Genomic DNA, 20,206 nt, shown 5'->3' on the forward strand with positions numbered 1-20,206 from the left:
ACACAAACAGACACTAAAGCACGGACAATGATAAACTAGAACAGCACCATGTATGACCTTATACTTTATACTTTTTACGTTTAGTTGGCGATTTCACAAGGTGATTCATGAGGAGATATCTTTGCCCCCCTGTGGCAGTGTCTTAGATTGCACAGTATATTGACAATGTTTGGGGTTATGTTATCTTATTAACCTCTTTTTGGCACATAAAATATGAGTGATGTGAAGTGATACAACTAAGTAATTTGCTGAAACACTATGCTAAAGTACAATTTTGGAATACTTGTGCTTGACATGAATATTTTCATTTTATTCTACTTTGTAGAATTTGTCTTCATCCAGTTATTTCACATTAATAGATATTTGAAGTTCCACTTTATATTTAGATTAACATCGTATTACAGTATATAAATACAGTTTGTTCTGTTGTAACAATAAGTCTCCACCTCTTTGTCACACTGTTGCTTGCATGAAAGCAATGACCAGTTGGGGTCACTTGAGATAAATTAGAATTTACATTTTGAATAAATGCGTTTTGAAAATGAGATTTTGTAACAAAAGATGAAAAATAACATATCTTTGTCTCACATTAAACTGCTGACCACACAGTGACATTTTTTATGCAGAAATTGTCTTTCATGTCTACTTTAATACTTTTACTCAGTAAAATCTGTGTATAGTACTTCAAGGAGAGGATCAGAGTATTTCTTCCATTGTTGGTTATTTGTGTATATTTGTTTGTGTGCGTATGATCAGAATCAGAATCAGAATACTTTATTCATCCCGAGGGAAATTAGGGGTTACAGCAGGCAGCACGCTAATGGCGCATGCGCACTCACAAAGGAACCTGATTTAGGCAAAAGGCAATTCTGTTCCTTTTGCAATTTATATTGGTTTATTGGAATATTACAGTCAGATGTAGGGAATCTATTTCGCTGCATCTTCATGGCATGTTATATCTCTGTAAGCACATTTTTTTAATTGATCACTTTATTTTTCTTTATTCTGTAATGAAAAATGCCTCAGAAAAATTTTTCTATTCCTATATATTTTTTGTTTGGGTGTGCAATGCTTAAAAATCACAAAGAGCAATAGAACATGATTTTTTTTACATTATAAATCATTTATTGAAATATAAATCATCTGAATGTACATGATGTAAAATAATGAAGCACAGTATTGAATCATCATACTGGGTGTGATTACCTTTACTTACAGGTAGGGTACTGATGACAACACATCACTCAACCGCACCACAAACATTCACATCCATACAGCCTGCCATAAGCATCTAAGACCAAAACTAGACGAGAGCTAATTTGTCAGCAACATCAAACGACAACAGTAAGACAAAAAGACAGGAAAGTGCAACAACCGTACGTAGTTTATGTCACAGTAAAAGAGAAGGAGGCAGTGGCACAGCTGGTTCAGCAGCAGGAAGATACAGAGGGTTATAAAGAGTCTACAGATAATTGATGTATGACATCATATAAAAATGAATCTGTAGTTTATCTACTGTCTTCTTATAACTAGAACCTGCTAATAGACATCAGGACAACAGATAAAATATGAGGTTAGAGGATGTAACCTTCTGGTAAAGCACTATATACTTTTTATTGGCCATGCTGCCATATTTACTGATACAAATGCCTTTTGATCTCTATTATTTTATGATTCCCATATTTGCATGAGAAAACTAATATTTTTGACTGTCTACTGTGATGTTTTAATGTTTCTCTGACTGAAGAAAGGAGAATTATCTCCTTTTTGTAATGGATTTCACAAAATTATTGTCTTCAATCGGGTGAATAAGGGTGGACAAGTTGAATATGTGTTTATAAAATATTTGAGTGCTATCCCAATAATTCTTTCTTATATAACAACTCTGAAGCTATTTACATTACAATCACACTTCGTTAGACAAAGCCTATATGACAGATATGACTGGGGACTTTATCTGAGAACAAATGTTTGAATTTGTATTTCTGCAAAAAGCGCAGCGCCAAGAAGCAACTCAGAAGCTCATTTCTCCGAACCATACAAACCGCTGTGGTAAAAATCTACTTGGTATTCACAAACTAAACATGTTTATATATTGATAAAGTAAAAAAATAAATTTGAATTACTGTATGTACTTAACCACTGAATACATTAAATGGTTATATACAAAAAAAATGCACATAGTCCAAATTTTGTGCTTTAAAATCCAAGTATTGCTACTGATTGTACCAGCATCAGGTGCTTCTCTTGCAGCAGGTGAGTATGGAGTGTGTTTACCTGCCAAAGTTGTTGCTAGTGTTGGAATCATATAGTTTAAATAGTGCACTATAGTGGTTTTATAGATACCATATGAATGACGTCCCGCGGTGTTCAATCAAAGTTCTGACTAACATGTTTAATTTGTCCCTTGTTGCTTATATTGCTGTTAAAAGAATGCCCGATAGAATAAAGCTCTGCAAAGTACAAAGACAAATTAGATCTTTTTATCTAGATGTCTCCAACACACAGGCTCTGAGTCTTCTGAGTTCTTTAAGGTAACTTTCTGCTCACTCTCATCTCCAGCCCACGGGGACGGGGGGGCAATGTCCGAGGGGTAGCGATGTCACCACAGAGTCATCCAGATACTGAAGTGGTTTTGTTCTGTCCTCTCTCTCTGATGGGGTGACTGATAGGAGGGATGGCGGGGCTAGAGGGTTGACAGAACAGTCTTTGGTTCATTTACAGGTCTTTCTCTAGATTCCCATATCCTCACACCCCTTGTCTTTTCTGCCAATGCTTTATAGGCTGAGCAGTTGTCACAGAAAGCTGTCTTCCACCAGGTCACTACAGTCTAGACACATCTCATCCAGCAGCGTGATGTCCTCCAGAGTCTCACCCTCACGCTTAGCAAAGGTGGAACTGCTGGAGCCTGTCTCAATGGCGCTCTCTTCAGATGTTTGAGAGCTACAGGGGGCATAAATAACACACAAGTTAATCGCATCTAAAGCGTAACACTGTGAACTGTAGCAAAAGTCACTGACTTTTACCTGTGTCTGTTCCTCTTTCCATATTCTTCATCAGATATAGGGTCCAGGTCAGGAAGGGGAATGATGTAGCCACTGTCAGAGCTCAACCGCTGTTCATCAAAGCCACTTTCTCTGTCCTTCAGCTTCCCCTGGTTTTTGTAGGCAATCCCAATGTAGTCCTCATTTTCCATGCATACCCGAGTAACCGCAGGGTGGTCGCTCTTCAGGAACTCGTGGTTTACTCTTTCGTATTGCTGAATCAAAAACAACATGGGCCCATTAGAACTAGATACCAATACAGGGTGGAAACAAAAGATATAACTTTTTCCTGTTGCACAAAAGCAATGATGATTCAATTCACAGAATAACCATAGAACTATGGAGCCACAGGACTGGAGAAGTGCGGTATGTTGTGTGTAATCACTAGCTCATTTGCCAGCTGGATGGTGCGATCTAAACTGAAAATTACATATCTCATGCTAGCGTGAGGTGCTAAAACAGGAGCTGGTTCGTGTTCTGCCACCAGCCATTTACACTGTGGGGAAGGCAGAGGTGTGGCCGGTTTGATATGCCATGTGTAGTAGGGTCATTAAGACTGGGTGGTGGAGGCAAGAACTGGGGCTGTGTCATTAGGCCAGCTGCTCTGACATCCAGCTGCTGCATTTGAACTCTAATCACTTGTAGGTTTGTGTGCTTCCATGTGTGTGTGTGGTTTTTTTGTTTTTTTAAGAAAAAGCGAGAGAGCTTGAAAAAAATATCCAAATGCAGAGAGAGTGGAAAGGGCTTTAAATACACAGCTTGCATTTTAAACACATGCTTGGTAAATGATACCTAAAAAGCCAATAAACAGCTAGAAAATGAAAAAAATAAAAAGGTAACAGAATGCACACGTCCAACCATGAGGTCAAGAATGAGCAGAGGTAAATCTTGAAAGCAGGTGTTAAGTTTCCACAGAGCTCTGAGGCTGTAAGAGGTCACAAGGAGACTCACCCTCTTGTAGCTGGAGGGTAACAACGAAGCTACTGTTTCACTCAGACCCAGGAAAGATGGCCTCTTCTCTGGCTCACTGTTCCAGCACTTCATCATCATCTCATACCTGAAAAAGCAACAAACATGTGATCTGATGCAATCGTCGAGAACATACAAGCTGTCTTGCACTTTGTAAGTTTATCTTGACAGATTCGAGATGCCGTATATGAGCGGTCCCCAACCCCCGGGCCTCGGACCGGCACCGGTCCGTGAGTCATTTGGTACCGGGCTGTGAGAGTTGAGGCTCAGGTGTGAAATGTATAGTTTTCAGGGTTTTTATCGGTTTTCAGCGTTATTTTGTTATCGTTTACTCGGTTTTCCTTGGTCTTTTCACGTGTGTTATGAATAAATCTTCTTTTTTTCGGTACCGGTACTAGTTTTATTTTGTTGTATTTATCCGTGACACCTTAAAGGCCGGTCCATGAAAATATTGTCGGGCATAAACCGGTCCGTGGCGCAAAAAAGGTTGGGGACCGCTGGTGTATATCACAGCACAGAAATGAACACCCCAACAAAGCAACTGTATAACCATTACGTGAACCCCTACATACACATCATGAGGTGCATGCTCTGGTTTTGACATCCTGTATCCACTCTTGATCTTGTTGTAGAAACTCGAGTCCACCACCATCCCTGGGTACGGGGTGCCACCTTTGCACAGAGACATTTTCACGTGAGTTTCTCAACCAATATTTGGATTTTCTTTTCTTTAACAGAGGTTTGCTGGGACTCACCTAGGGAGAATATCTCCCAGAGGAGGATGCCGTAAGACCACACGTCGCTCAGAGTGGTGTACAAGTTATCAAAAATACTCTCTGGTGCCATCCACTTCACCGGGAGAAAAGTCTGTTTTACGGCAGAAACAAAATCTTCAGCTATTGTTGAATCTGTTATTTTTTAAACTACAGTATAATTTGTCCGGAGAAGAAACACTTACGCTCCCTTTGGATACATAGTTGTTGTCATGCATGATATCTCTAGCCAGTCCAAAGTCACAGATCTTCACTATCTTGCCCTGAGAGAGAAGGACATTCCTGGCTGCAAGGTCTCGATGTACACACTGTTGTAAGAAAGTAAGGAAACTTGATTAGCACTTCATTGAACGACATAGCTGTTCTCAGTTCTCTCTTAAACTCATATTCTCTTCGAGCTCAAACCAGTACACTCTGCTCCCATAGCTACTCTCTCAAGCACATTTTTAATGCAGTTTCATAATGCTTTATAAAGCATACTCTTTGTGTATACATGCCAGTTGGAGGGATGTCTGTGACCACTGGATATTTAGGGATAATAACTATGAAGCTGAATGAAAAACTTCTGGCTGCAGTGCGTCCCTGTCTGGTAATTCTAGCTCTGGCTGTGCTGCTACTATATTCGGTTCCTGGCCGCTCTCTGGAGTGGGCTCAGCAGCCTTCACGGGACTGCTTATCACACAACCACTGATTTCCTTAGTTCGCCCCTTTGGCCAGTATGGCTGTCTTCATATAGGTCAAAGCACAAAACCTATAATCTGCGATTAGTGCAGAGGGAAGCAGGGGAATGCAAGGTTGTAGATCTGTGCGTGAAAAAAAATTCTTTTAAACTTACATTTTTGGAGGCAAGAAACTCCATGCCTTTGGCCACCTGGTAGGTAAAGCTGAGCAGGTCAGTGGTGGTGAGGCCTTCATTTACGTCATCTGACAGCATGATTTCCATTTCACCTTCTGGTTTAGAAAACACACGCAAACACACCCTGAAGCGTTATGCGAGTATATGTTCAACGTGTATTGCAAATATAGCACTGCCTGCGCAAACCTGGCTTTTACTAATGGCAGGGAGAAATGAGGCATTATTATGCATGTGCTGCAATTATCCTCTCCATGTAATTGCAGGGTTTTACCAGTCCTAAAATTCTGACAGGGTGTACCCCCTGGCTAAAACACTGACTCAAACATAGCACCAAGGCCAAACAAGTCCACATCAATAACTCTGAGGGCAGAGCAAGAAGCAGGACAGGAAGACGGTGCGTACCACTCGAGTCTTTCTGCGAGGGTGGATGGTCATAGTTAGACCGCTGGATGTCTGAGTACTTGGAGGCATTGCTCATCTCCAACATGGGCACATACTGAGTGCTGTCAGCCTGCTTCATATCCATGTAGTCCCCTTTGCTTTCAAATGACAGGATCACATAACTGGGAGCAAAGACAAGAAAGGAACGTTTTTAGTGATGGCAACCTATAGCAAAAATACATTCTACAAATTATGTGCATGCATGTCAGTTTATATGTGTGTGTGTCCTTAAATCCTCTCACTCCCCTAGGCTGAGGTTAGAGGAAGATGTGGTTGAGGATAACATAGTAGCCAGGATTAAATTGTGTTATGGTCATTTTGAGGTGTGGTCACTGAGTCATCCATCAACACAGATGAGCCTCAAAAGAGAGCAAGAGAGGGCTGCTATTTTACCATGAGGATTTGGGTGGACACAATTAACAGGTACCTCCATAGTAACGCAATTAAATTGAAAGCGGAGACCACTTCAGACTGTGATCTGATTAGGCAAAGATGCCAGACAACCTCCTCAACCATGGAGAAACTGGTGATAGAGTTACTGATTGGGGGTAGATGGACAATGTGAGTGCATGTGTTGTAAACGGTTGCTTGGGCTTGTAAAGACTTGAGGATGTTTGGTCTTTTTGCAAAGTACCTTTTGATAACTGTCTGCATGGAAAAAAAAATATCATTCCACAAATGAAAATACATTATTTGTGATATATGTGCAGATGTGAGAAATATCTTCTATATGTTGTACCTCCTGCTGCTTTCATCTGCAGGGTTGATTCCAAAGATATCCAGCTCCTTCTTGTTCTTCTCGGGGTTCAGACTGAGGAAGTTCTCCCTGTTCTTGTGCAGATAGTTAACCAGGTCCCCATAGAAGCAGTACTCAGTGATAATGTAGATAGGGCCTGGGAACAACACAGAAGATGAAGTCGTGCATTGGCGTCAGTCTGCAGGCTAATCTTATCAGAGGCTCATAAAAGGCTAAAAGCACAGTCAAGAGGGCAAGCCTCCACTTTCCCATAAAAAGCCTATTAAAATACCACACCCAGCAAGAGCTGAGGAAGGCTGTCAATCTTTTTGGGCTGTTACAATTGTAAATGTCTGCAGTTCCCAAATCTGAAAGAGTGTTTGTGTGAGTGCGTGCATACAAATGTGGGTGTTATTGTTTGTGTGTCTTTGTAAAGTGGTGACTAAATTACATAGGAGAGGCAACAGTGGTTATGATAAACAGTCATTATACTACCTTACATGTTTGCTTATGAAAGTGAGTGTGTGCATGTGTCTCTATGTGTGTGTGTGTGTGTGTGTGTGTGTGTGTGTGTGTGTGTGTGTGTGTGTGTGTGTGTGTGTGTGTGTGTGTGTGTCTTTATGTCCTTGGTTTGTGTGGGTTATTTACCTGACTTGGTGCATGCTCCCAGGAGGTTAACAATGTTGAGATGGGGTCCAAGATGAGTCATGATCTTGAGTTCAGACATCAGGGCCTGTTTCTCACTGGAGCGTGCTGTGGCTGAAAGAAGGTACAGCAAGCATGACTATCACACACTCAGTCAAACCAACAACAAGCCACTCAGTCCCATATCTAAAGACTTTTATCATAAGATATGGGACTAAAGACAAAAATCTTTCACTGTAGTGTCCTGTCTTCACTATAGTGTCTTTACAGCTTTCACTTTACCACCCCCTTGAGTTCCTTCAACAAATAAAATGAGCTGTCAGCTGTTTTCCCAGTAATATATGTAATGTATATAGACAGGCCTGTACCACTGACTGAATTCATTGTTAGAATTTTTTCAAGGCTTATTTTATTTACCACTGAATTCAGTCAGTTATGACATGGCAACTGTTAAACTCACGTTTCAGCATTTTCACTGCCACCTTCATGACAGGTTGGGAGCGGCTGAGCCCATAGGCGGTGCCCTCTACCACCTTCCCAAAGGCTCCAGAGCCCAAGATACGACCTGTGAAAGACGCAACAACAGGGGATCAGTTTCCTTGTAATAAAAACAAAAGAAACTGCTCAGGCATACAAACACATCCATACACTTTGCATGCTTCTGCTCTCTCATCTGTGACTCTTTCCAGTGATTGACTGTCCCCTTGATCACTGACTCAAAACAAATCCCAGGCAGAAAAACCTCAAGCTGGATTAGTTTATCGCACCCTAACTTCAAAGAAAGAGTGAGCCATCCTGGCTGGAACATCCCAGCAGGGAGGCCACAGAGCCTCTATAGAGTTAGCATATAAAAAATGACTGTCAGCTCACCAAGCACAAGTCTGTCACGGGGAAACTCCCATCTGGAGTCATAGGGAAGCTGCATGGGATCCACATAGATGTACTCATGACCGTCTGGGCTCACAGATTCTATGACCCTCCAGCGGATTTCATATCGTGGTTTCTGAGAGACAAAGAACGCATAAAAGATGGTTAATTAACATTTGCAAATTTACTTTTGTTCTAACAGTATTGGGGTCTTTGTTTTGCAGATCCACCCACTAATTAAATTTCCTTTATTGTCTCGAAAGGAAATTTTAAGTTCAGGAGCTGATTATGCAATATTGAAATATCTTGCAGGTGAAAAGACTAACAGTGTCCAGTTGAAAGCTCAGAGTAAAATCTGCAGTTCATTATGTATGCTGAAAAAAGAGAAATGGATGAACTGGTGAGCAGGTGAGAAGTGGGGATAAAATGCAAAAATGATCACAACAATACCTGTTTCCAGATAACAACCAAGACAATGAGTGAGATGATGACAATGACCAGGAGCACCAGCACAGCAGCAGCTACAGTCAGCTCAGGGTGAGGGCCTGTTCAAGAGGAAATCCAGCAGTCACACATGTTAAATGGATCACGCATTAATCACGTGGATGCAGCATGTCTACTGAAATTCTTGCAGTGAAATTTGCTTTATTTATTGCATAAGAAATATGAAAACCACAGGGTGCGCAGAGAGTTAAGCCAAAAAGTCATGTTGAGAAAACAACACAGAAGTGGGGGGGATGGGGTGGAGATGAGGAGCTGTTGTAGGGAGATGGGGGTGAAATTGTAAAGCTCATTTGAAAGGACCAAATGGCCTAGTGATTCCTGGAGTCCCAAAATTAGCTGTCAGAAGAAGAGCCCCTTCCTGATGACTCACCATCAGTTGTGCGACTAAAATGTCATCAGCTGACAGCTGCTACAACAGTGGCAGAGCTAAGCTAGCCCTAAACAGTCTTTACAGAGCACATCACACCCTGAGCATCAAAAATTAAAGGAAATTTGGAGGATAAAAGGTGGAAAAAACAACATCATTTCAAAGCTAGGTTAAAAAAAGGAGGTTATTGAAGAGGATGCAGTGAAATATATTTGTGTGCTCTCACCATTGGACACCAGTTTGACCTCCCTGCTGACAACAGCCATTTCGTTCCTGGCCAGGCAGCGCACTGCCATTGTGCTTTCCAGATGACCAAACATGACCTGGCTCTCCAGGTTATTGTCTTCATCAATGTGTGAGTCCAATGTGATCTCAGTGGAGTTGGCAGGGATGGGCACCCACGAAGACGAATCATTAGCGCAACTGGATGGTAACAGCAGTAAAAAGACTATGTAGAGCATGTGTGTATATAGAGAGGTCCAGGAACAAATGAATGTTTTCTCAAAGAAGACTGCACATACTGTTTGATATTCTTGCAGACAAACCACTCCACCGTGGGTGTCGGCTGCCCTCTGGTAATGCAAACCACAGACTGGCCTTGAGGTGAGCCATGGTGAACGTCCATCAGATCAACAATGACTGCAGGCACTGTAACACAGTCAGTGTAAGCATGAGAAAAAAAAACAGACTTTAACTGAGGCTAAAAGGTTGTCAGAGCAGTAATCATAGGGAATTGATTTCTCTGACCTTTGATTTCAAGGATTAAACTGATATCACGACTTTGGTTTCCGTTCCCCACCCGCATGGTGTAGTTCCCGCTGTCCTCCTCCTTGGCTCGGATCAGGGTGAGAACACTCCTGTAGCTGTAAAGAACAACACAACCAGAAGTTCCAATAAGCACCCAGTAGTGACAGCTCACAGTCGCATCAACTCTAACTAATTAAAAGGTAAACTAGCTAATGCATGAGAATTTTACTTTGAGGTTGTCATTAGCTCTGCTGCCATTAGTGGCTTTTCACCTGGTTTCATTGATCTGCCGAAGGCTGGTGGAGATCTCTGCAGTCACATAGCTGAGTGGGTAGCCATCTTTAAACCAGCTGACATGAACACTTGGGAAGGAGTTGACAACAGCCCTGAACTCACAGACTTTATCCAGCGCTGCAGATTCGTATTCTCTGAACTCCGGCTTGATGGACAAGATATCACTTGCTGTGAGACATGAAGAGAGTCCAAAAGATAATCACTAATATATCATTGTAAAAAGAAAGACTTCAGAAATAGTATACATGATATTCACTCTGGATAAGGAAGGTTTTATACCATAAACTTGAATAGCTAGTTGTTTCGTCTGGCCCCTGTTACTCAGTATGTCAGTGATGGAGCAAGAGTAGATGCCGCTGTCTTTGGTTGAAGCTTGTGGGATGGTCAGGGTATAAAAGATCTCCTGAGTTCTCTTATTTTCTCGCACTGTTTTTGTACCACGATTTGCCTGCCAAACAAAAAGGGAACATCAGAGATGCTCAGTTACAAACAATTTTAAAACAACATTAAATACAGATGGAGTCAAAATGACGTGTGCATTCACCAGTTTGCCGGGATACTTCCAGTGATCTTCCAGAATCTCAGATCCCCGAGCCAGACAGGTGACAGTTATTGTGTCGCCCACCAGCAGAGCAGTCTTTTTTGCTGTCAACTCAACATCCAGCTCATCTGTGATACAACATTTTATCGAGTTAAAATGATGGTATAGAGGTAAATCTTGATCTTAGAATTAACATGTAGGATGCTAAACTTGTGTCTTTGTCTTACATATTCACGAACACAAGAAAACACACCTGTCCAACCATGGACAATATATTCCTCGCTGTAGAATTCGTGTCCATTTATGACGGCCTTGCAGACATAGGTTCCAGCAATGAATATCCCCAAAGCGCCCCTCTTGCTGTCATAAATACTAGGCACAGGCTGCTGGGTGTCACTGTTAATCAGAGTCACGTTAGCATTTGGATCAGACACTCGACACTGGATCTCCATCTCATCGTATCCAGACAGGACGTGGTTGCCAAAAGGTATCAGTGATTCCAGAAAGGGGACATCGGGGTCTGTGTAGGAATAAAACAAGATTATCACACCAGAAAATAAAATCAAACACACAAAACACACAAGCTCAGTTTACTCCATACCTGGAACATAAATGTAGATTCTGCTAAATTCTGCTGTATCCTCAGTGATAGTTCTACTATAAAAGCACGTGTAGTAGCCAGTGTGGCTTGCGGTGGCACTATCCACTGTGATGGTGCTGAAAAACAAGCCGTTGGAGTCCTCCTGCGTTTGCTCCGATAAACTGATTGGCGTCTCCCAGCCCAGTTTTTCCTGTCCATGACAGGTCAAGGTGAAAGGGGTGTGGAGAGTAACTACCATCTCGTCCAGCTCTGGCAGCAGCACAGGGACTGAAGATGATGGGATCATTCCTGCAGTGAGAGCTGAAAGAAGACAAATACAGTGGGTCATAAATCTTCTATAGGTCCTAAATACTCTATGGTCTGTCAGTCTGTCTTTCTTACCTTTCACGTGCAGGTTAAAGGAGAACTGAGCAGTGTGAGAGCCACTTTGAGCAATTATGGTATAATTTCCATTGTCTTTTTCCAGAGGATGTCTGAATTTCAAAATGCTCAGATACCTGGGTAAGAAAATGATATGCTAAATAAGGATAATGCTAAAATCACATTTACATCTCATTGTCATACATGTCTTTTTTTTTTTTTAATGTTACTAGTTTTGCCACTACTTGTGGGAGATGTTATGGTGTTACTAACCACCATAAGACCTTCAAACTAAATAACTGCTGTCAATGTTGAATTTTCCTGCATATAAATCTAATAACAAAGAATATTTTTCCTCACCGATTTCCTCCCTGGTGGCTAGTCGTAGTAAAGAGGTAGTAGTTCACTTGTAAGTCTTTGTCATCTTTCATCCATATCACTTTGGGGGCTGGGTATGCGTCAATAATGATAGTAAACTCTGTCTCCTCAAAACTGTGGACAAATTCTGTGGATAAAATCCCACTGTGGTCCATGGCCACAAAAGAATTCTCCTCTGCAAAAGGAAAAAGCAGAAGACTGCAGGTTAAAATGGGTTAAAGTGAGTGAGGAAAGTTAACAGTGGTGCAAGTCAAGGACTGGGAAGAAGGCACATTGACAGGGAGGCTGAAGGTGAAATGAAGACCTGACACACATCTGTTGAACCCATCCTATAAACCACAGTAGCTGATGCTGAAAGCAGCGGTGATGTTTTATGGTTGGATAGCAGAAAATGACTTCCACACACTGCTGAAAGCATTTTGTGTACATATGGGAAAATACTAATTTGACCTGAATGATGATGAGAATGTTAAATATATATGATATAACTGATTTTAAGTCGGCCGTTTACGCAGTTATTCACATTATTACAGCTCTGCTGGAAACTCATTGGTGGTATCTAGGAAAGGTTTCTTGGGGATGACTCACCAAAGACCGTCACAGCCACCTTTTTGACTCTGACCTCACCGCGTTTGTCTGTAACAGAGCACTCATAGGTGCCACTGTCCTCTGAGGCGGCTCGTGGGATACTGAGGATGTAGACGACCCGCTCAGGAAAAGTTTCCTTCATCAAAACTGCATCCTTAGCCTATAGACACAAAAGAACAGTGTGAGATCACCAGAGAAAAAAAAATTAGCAATATGATATCTGAATGTTGTAATTCACAGAGTTTTCCCTTTTGCAGATACAACATCTGTATATCAGAATCTGTATGTCATGGTGCTGAAGGCTAATGGTTAAAACACTTGCTAGGCCACAGGAGATAAATTAGGATCACAGAGGCTTTTAAAGAGCCTGTAATTGCAGCTGAGACCAAAACCAGGAGTCATAAGTCCTGTGTTCCTGACCATCTCTGGAAAAGGGCTTAAAGGAATCCCATGCAAAATGTGCACATAGATTAACTATCTGAATATAAACAAACTTAAGTTACAAATGCAACTTGCTCTGACCCTTCAACGTAACACGCATTAAAAGCATTAAATGTTTAGCTGGTTTACAGGAGCAGATAACATCTGTCCGACATGTTTCAAAGTCAGTGGGGTCAAAGATTTACTATGGTTTCTCTTGCCCTTCTTTTAAACTGCTTCTTTCCCTCAAGATAGCTGTGGCAGTTAACTCTATGCAAAAGTGCTGTGTTTGGCTTACATCCTCACAATAAAGACTCAACCTTCAGTTGCTGCTTTCCTAACACATAATTTGTAACCACTAAAGGCTGTCCTCTGAGCTATATTCCACTTGCCACTGCTAGCTTTGGGTCCAAAACCATTATTTTCTTATTTAAGGCTCAGTACTGCTGGCTTGGAAATGACATTGGGTATAAGGACACACTGCAAGATGAAGTGGATGAGTGGCTGAAGCTGTATAGGAGACTAAATTTAATTAAAATGGGAAAACACAGAGGGAAATGACTGCATCTTGCCTGTTTTTTAGGATGGAGCCACTGCTGTTGAAAGTCCAGGCCAGAAGGAACGATGCATGTGATGTTAAAAGGCTGCCCTGCTCGCAACGTCTCTTCACTGGCTATTATCTCCATAGGGTCTAAAGAGGGACCAGCGGAGAGCATTTATCAGCAACACAATCTCTCACATCACGTGTGGCAGCCTGATTACCGTGACTTGATTTATCGCAGAGTGGTGGTTATACACCAACACACACACACAAACACACAGAGAGTGCAAACATGCATGTGAAGTCATCCCACTTCTGTAATAATGACATAATGTCATGCAGTGAGATCACCCTGTAGCCTTCTCTTCATAAACAGGAGTGTTTCCAGCTGTTCAGTTATTCTTTTTTTTTTTTTATCTTTATCCTGCCATTACCATGTCTATAGCTCCTATTTCTTTTTTAGTAAAAAGAGAGTATATCATACTACAACTACACTTGTCTTGACTTACCATTAGATATTACAGTGTAAATAGAACTTCGGAATATCTGGTCATTCACATTGGTTTCACACTGGTACTGCCCAGGAGATAGGTTGTTTGAGAAGAAGCCTTCTTTGTTGTTGTATAAGGCATGCATAGCCTCTCCACTGGGGACTTTTCTCAGGATGACATAGGAGTCCCAGTGAGACACACGACATGGGATGTTGAATCCATAATTGTCCATATTGTCCATGGAGACAACCAGGTCTCTGGGTAACTCGGGGACAAATGGAACGTGTGGATCTAGGTTTAAAAAAAGAAGATTTTTATAATTTGCTTCATCAGCCTATGGCATGTGGGCGACCGCTAAACGCGAAAAACCGACACCCCCCACAAATTCACTCTAGTGCTGTAAGCCGCCCGAGCAAAAGTTATATGGTATAGCATAACATATGACCAATATATTCACCTGGGACAAAAACATAAATTTCTGCTTCAGCATCTTCCAGTTCTTCATCCGGGTCTTCATATTTGCACGTGTAATAACCTGTGTTTTCTACAGTTGCGTTGTCTATGAAGAGTGTTGAAGTGTAATACCCCGGATAAACCAGGGCATTTTTCGGCAGCGGTTCCTCCCAAACCACGTTTCTTTTACCGGTGCAGCTTATATTGAAGATGGAATTGCGCTGTAGGACAAACTCCTCCTGGTCAGACAAGATGGTTGGTGGAGGCAGTCCAGAGGTAACTAAGAGACAGTTTGGTAAACATCAGAGAAACAGCTGGGAAACTATCAAAAGGATTTACCTGCAGACTGTTTTACTTACCTGTAACCAAAACCACCAAACTGCCCCCAAAGAGGACAAACGTCTTCAGCCAATCCATGACTATGGATGCTTTGACCTGTAAAGACAAACGGTTATTTACTAAAGACGAGGACACTTTATCCGATCTTACACGCTTTATCCCATTTGAAAGCATTAATGTTTTAAAAAAAAATGGATCAGTGGAGTTTTCACTTTTGAATTTTGACTTCTACTTCCTTTAAGCCCAACTTTAAGTAATTATATCGAGCATGCGCTTGCTATGATGCGTGCACATTTCTGGTGCCACACATTGCTTTAGTGCTGAAACTGTACACATGTGAAATTTATTGCAGATATGCATCCATTATTTTATTAAGAGGAGAATTACTATTCGCAAATTGTGACTCGCAATTCTGCCGTTAACCCTTTAACCTGAACCATGAAATAACTGCCAGAAATCTTTAATTTTTTGATAACGGAGTGTTTGTTAGACAAAATATATAAAAATATATCGAATTTTAATCTGATTATATATGATATTTAATATGTATCACATTTGCTACACAAGCCATATTTTTGCAATTTAGTCATTAAAAAGTTGTCATGCAATTCATATCATTTTTGAGGGTAAAAAGAGCCAGTGGTGGCTGCTCCCAATCGATAGAGGGCGACACAGTCCGCCTTATAAGTGCATCGAAGCTAATCCCCCCCCCCCCCCCCCCCCCCCCCCCCTTGCTTACTCGCTCTCCTAAAGCTTATCTTTTCGTTTTATAAATGCACATTTTAGTTTTTGCATGGAATGTAAGCACAAATTGGTTGCACATTGTTCTGTTTCTCCCCTTTTTGTTACAATTCTAAATGTACCTATAAAAACACTGCTATCGTCTGGATAATCAGGTCTGATACCTTCTCAAATTTAGCCCATTATTCCGAACAATTCTTTACAAAGATCGTGTTATGTCTGCCTTTTCAGGTACCTCTGCAACTATGATCCCCATATTCTTTGAAGCTGATGGGCGATCAGGGATTTTTTTTTTTGTAAATCAGGGGGAACATAATTTCAGTGGCCTACTCAAAGAAAACTCTGCTAAAGATTAAGCTCCCCTTCAATTAAATTTAAGTATTTTTCTTTCTTTTTATATCTCAAAATAGGTTTTGCATGTGACGGGGAGGTCTAGATTCCATTTTCTGCATAACTTCCCTGGTCCCAGACAATACAGCTGCTGGTCCCTTTGCTGTTTCCTGTGGCTGCCCGCTCTGGCTCAGTCGAAAAGAACTAAATTATCCATGGGTAACCTGGGTTTGTTTAGCTCTATAATTAGCGCACCCAGTGTGCACAAAAGTACATATTCGCGTGGGAATCAGTTGACAAAATGCCTAATCCGTTTGGCATGTTTGTACACTCGCGTTGTCTCAAACAATTTCGAGAGAGGATTTTTCAATTGCATTGGCTTGGCAAGAATTCTGTAGCCACTGAGCGTAAATCTGACTGAGCCTAAAGTGGCAGTAAGACTTCGTGCACGTCCCGATCCACTTTTATTTCCTCTGCTCTCCCAGCAGGAGACTCGACAAATGCGCCACAGAGCAAACGCATCCTCCGCTGGGTTTGGACACAGTTGAGCAACAGCTGATATTGGCTTATCTCAACTTTCACCGGGTCGGTTATGTACCATAATTTTCCATAAAAAATTAAGAAACTGTCGAATACAGTTAAAATGTTTTAAATTCTTGTGAGAATTCACTCTTGAAATTCTGACCACAAGCGGTATTCCTCTGTTAAACCCGTTGGTGACATGGCCCTAAAAGTTCTTCCTTTCTTCTTTTTCTCCTCTTGGATCAGTTCAGCCTCCGCTCGAAATCTCCAGTCAGCCTTATTGAAGTGCAACCAGCACAGATTTTCCATTTTAATTCCTCACATTCCTGGGACAGACTAGAAAACAATGTGATGTACAATTTCCAATGTGTTTCTCATTAAATGCCAAGCAGCATCCCACAATGGAGCCTTCAGTCTTCGAATTGACACCTCCAGCTGTGAGCCTAAAACCGAGCGCTTTTATCCAGCAGAGTCAGCATGATCTCTCCGCTTGGCGTCCAGGGGTGAGACCATATGGTGCAAGGGGGAGAGGAAATCAAACCCCAAAATCCTTTTGGATTGTTTAATGCAAAGCCTGCATACAAATTGCAGGGTCGAAGGGCTCCCTGCGATCCATATTAAGTGAATGCAACTTTTAGATCAACTTTTCTATTAATATGATACGAAATGATATAGTGCATTAACTGGCTAAACTAATTAGGAAGACAATTAAACTCCATCTAATCTTACAGAACAGTAATCTACTGTAGATTTCCCACTCTTTAATTATATCAAAACGAGACAACTTTTCAAAAGACTAAGAAAAATAGTTTCAATCGACCCCTTAATTACCTTATACTAATCCCTGCTTTATATTCCTTTCGTGTAAGTATATCCACAATGAATTGGTCACTCCAAATGCCGCAGCATAAAGGGTCCTTTGCAGCGGTTATAATCCTCAGAGGTCCTGCTCTGTGAGAGCATATGTGCCACCCTCTGTCCGCATCCACGACTGCCTTCACTACTGCGCTCCAGCTACATCGACCTGTAACTGATTCGATGTTACAGTCCACCCTCCTCCCACCGAAAAAAAGTAATCATCTGTCTCAAAGTAAATAACTCCCAGGAAATGACCCCCCCCCCCCCCCTCCCTTTCTCTTCTTTCGAGCTCCGAGACCCTTTTCAAAGTAAGAGTCGGACGTGTATACCCGCTGAAATCTGGGCACAAAATGGCATTTTCAATGGACTTTAGTCGGATACGAAAACTTCTGAAAGTAAAACTCTTCATGAGATACTTTTGGGGAACCTATGTTGTATGTGATGATGTTTAGCTTTGATGGATATGGTATTTTGTGACTGATTGTATTACTGATTCATGTTAAGAAGGGTTTTCCTCAAATTAAAACGTACTTATCTATGTTTTCTTGCAGGATCCCCGTAGCCTACAGTGAACAAGGTTCTCAGTCAGAAACCGCGAACTGCGGCTCTCGGAACGCATAGAGGGCGCTCCAACACCACCATATCACCACCTACCTTTTCGTCTTTGCTTCTTCTCTCTCCCTGACTCAAAGGACAGAGCCTTCTCGATGAGGGACACACACACACACACACACACACACACACACACACACACACACACACACACACACACACACACGAGAGTCAGCTGTTTACCGAGTGCTCATCCAAGGCTATTATTTTTTCACCGTATCTCCCTACACCCCGGGCCTCTCCTGGTGGGCTCACAAAGAAGAATGGGTCCCTATGAATCACCTATCTCTTGGCAAAGCAGAGGGGTATCAGACCGTTGTCTTTGCATGGAGCAGGGCCCCGGGGCCGATGTTTCACCCCCCCCCCCCCCCCCCCCACCCCAACTACGGCCCCTTGGCGCAATTACTTCCACATGTTAGGGAAAAGAACTGTGTCCTTGTTCTCCAAACAAAGGATCTCAACTTCGGAAGCCAGAGCTCAGCTCAGACCTGTTTTTGCCTCGTTTGGGGGGATAAAACTGCTCAGTTTCAACAGTTCTAACTTCCGTAAAACATTACAGGTAAACTGGAAAAGTTTTAGTTACTTATTTCTTCGTGTGAATAAGTTCAAAGCAAAATCAAGCAAATACAAGGCTTCGCTAATAGATTTCTTAAGAAAAAATAATCACAGTTAATTTTCACAACAGATTATAAGCACAGCAAACGCCTAAATATTCCAGATATAGGCCTACACTGCATATAACTCCAGTTCCTGCATGGTGACTGTCTTGCCACCAACTCTCCACCAGGGGGCTTTGACAAAAAATATAGCGGTATTAATTATATGTTAACAGCAACGTTCAGTTGCTACATAACAAATAAACACATAAAAATAAATAATATATGTAAATAAATAAAAGACTGAGAAACTCCATTTGATATGTGTTTAAACATCCCTTTTAAGCAAAAAACAGCTTCTTGCCAGAGCAAACTCAATGCACAACTGAGTTTAGCAAACATCGATATCCAACATAACATTTCGTCTCATAGACATGATAAGTACTTAAATGGAGTACTTAAACTACTGGATGGACGATGGCCTTTGGAGGGCGGTCCTTGCGGGAGCTGTCCAGCGTGCTGAACTGAGCGTTGTCCGTAACCTATTCAACACCCTCTTTTTTTCTTTTTTTCTTTTTTTTTTTTTTTTTTTAGCTCTAACCTCTCTAAAAGGCTAGGCATTAAGTTGATTTTTATAGATCATAGAAAACGAAAACAGTGACTGCATGATACACAACATGCTAAACATTCACCAGAATCCCGCATTATATTACGATGTATATTAAAAACAATTCCAAAAACCTGCTAACAGTGTAAACAAGGAAAAAATGGGATTCATTTTGGATCAACAATGCAGCATACAAAAGTCAACAATATATGTAGTTAAGTTCATTTAAGCTGATATTAATACAAATATATGAGGTCTCCATAGCGCTCCATGTGTGAATGTACCTGACCCCGTTTATACAAAGATGGATGCAACCACTTGACTTTTTGAAAGGTCAACGTAATAATTAATTATCACATCCTTGTCTTGCACACACACACACACACACACACACACACACACACACACACACACACACACACACACACACACACACACACACACACACACACAGAGAGAGAGAGAGAGAGAGAGAGAAGGAAATTGGCCACCATATAAATATATTAGTTAATTACTATAGCCTAAATAATACACATTTCGACTGTAGCTTGGTCCGAAAAAGTAACCCAGTATCATAATTTCAGATCCATGTGTTTAAGTGTAAAAACGTTCAGGTGTTTAACGTGAGATCAGAGCGTGTGTCCCAGGTGAAACCCGTTGATATGTGATTTAAATGAATGGAATAGATATATGTGCGGAAGTTGAATGCTACACTGCTGATAAATAAATAAAGTGGACCTCTCTTGGAGGAAAAAAAAAGACAACACCCCCCTCGGGTACTTCAGCTTCTTCCAGCCCATCTCTCCGCATGAGACAGCAGCTGCACCAGGCTCAAAAGCGCTCTTATTAATTGTCTTTTGTCATGCGTAATTGCTGTATTTTCAATGGTGGCCGATGCAGGACGACTTTGGAGTGCTCTCGTTTTTCTGTGCATTGGTTGCTATAGTCCCTTTACTGCAGAATTTATGCTCCACAGTCTCAGCCC

At 41.5% G+C, this 20,206-nt stretch overlaps 1 protein-coding gene across 1 annotated transcript; it reads right to left on the reverse strand.

Moving 5' to 3' along the window:
- Nucleotides 1-1,102: 1,102 nt before the first annotated feature.
- On the reverse strand, nt 1,103-17,581 carry pdgfra (platelet-derived growth factor receptor, alpha polypeptide). Its single transcript, XM_004557139.5, has 29 exons — nt 17,380-17,581; nt 14,976-15,051; nt 14,621-14,896; nt 14,182-14,454; nt 13,704-13,822; nt 12,712-12,871; nt 12,106-12,298; nt 11,767-11,882; nt 11,386-11,685; nt 11,038-11,304; nt 10,788-10,912; nt 10,523-10,691; nt 10,222-10,411; nt 9,950-10,065; nt 9,724-9,850; nt 9,429-9,625; nt 8,782-8,876; nt 8,335-8,467; nt 7,925-8,029; nt 7,468-7,578; nt 6,823-6,976; nt 6,045-6,205; nt 5,622-5,737; nt 4,972-5,094; nt 4,769-4,880; nt 4,586-4,685; nt 3,996-4,101; nt 3,027-3,259; nt 1,103-2,943 (listed from the first exon to the last, which is right to left on the reverse strand). Exons 2-29 carry the CDS (start codon nt 15,031-15,033, stop codon nt 2,796-2,798), a joined length of 4,383 nt encoding a protein of 1,460 aa, XP_004557196.1. The 5' UTR covers nt 15,034-15,051; nt 17,380-17,581; the 3' UTR covers nt 1,103-2,795.
- Between the last annotated feature and the right edge of the window lie 2,625 nt (nt 17,582-20,206).

This window comes from Maylandia zebra, linkage group LG23, assembly GCF_041146795.1.
Source record: "Maylandia zebra isolate NMK-2024a linkage group LG23, Mzebra_GT3a, whole genome shotgun sequence".
NCBI lineage: Eukaryota > Metazoa > Chordata > Actinopteri > Cichliformes > Cichlidae > Maylandia > Maylandia zebra.

What these genes read in the sequence shown, in the direction of transcription:
- pdgfra (XM_004557139.5), bottom strand. Translation starts at nt 15,033, where the DNA reads ATGGATTGGCTGAAGACGTTTGTCCTCTTTGGGGGCAGTTTGGTGGTT. An exon ending in GCAGATGAAAGCAGCAGGAG is followed by an intron (nt 6,206 to 6,822) that starts GTACAACATATA and finishes CTTTGCTCCCAG; the next exon opens with TTATGTGATCCTGTCATTTG. An exon ending in AGTTTCTTGCCTCCAAAAAT is followed by an intron (nt 5,095 to 5,621) that starts GTAAGTTTAAAA and finishes TTCTTACAACAG; the next exon opens with TGTGTACATCGAGACCTTGC.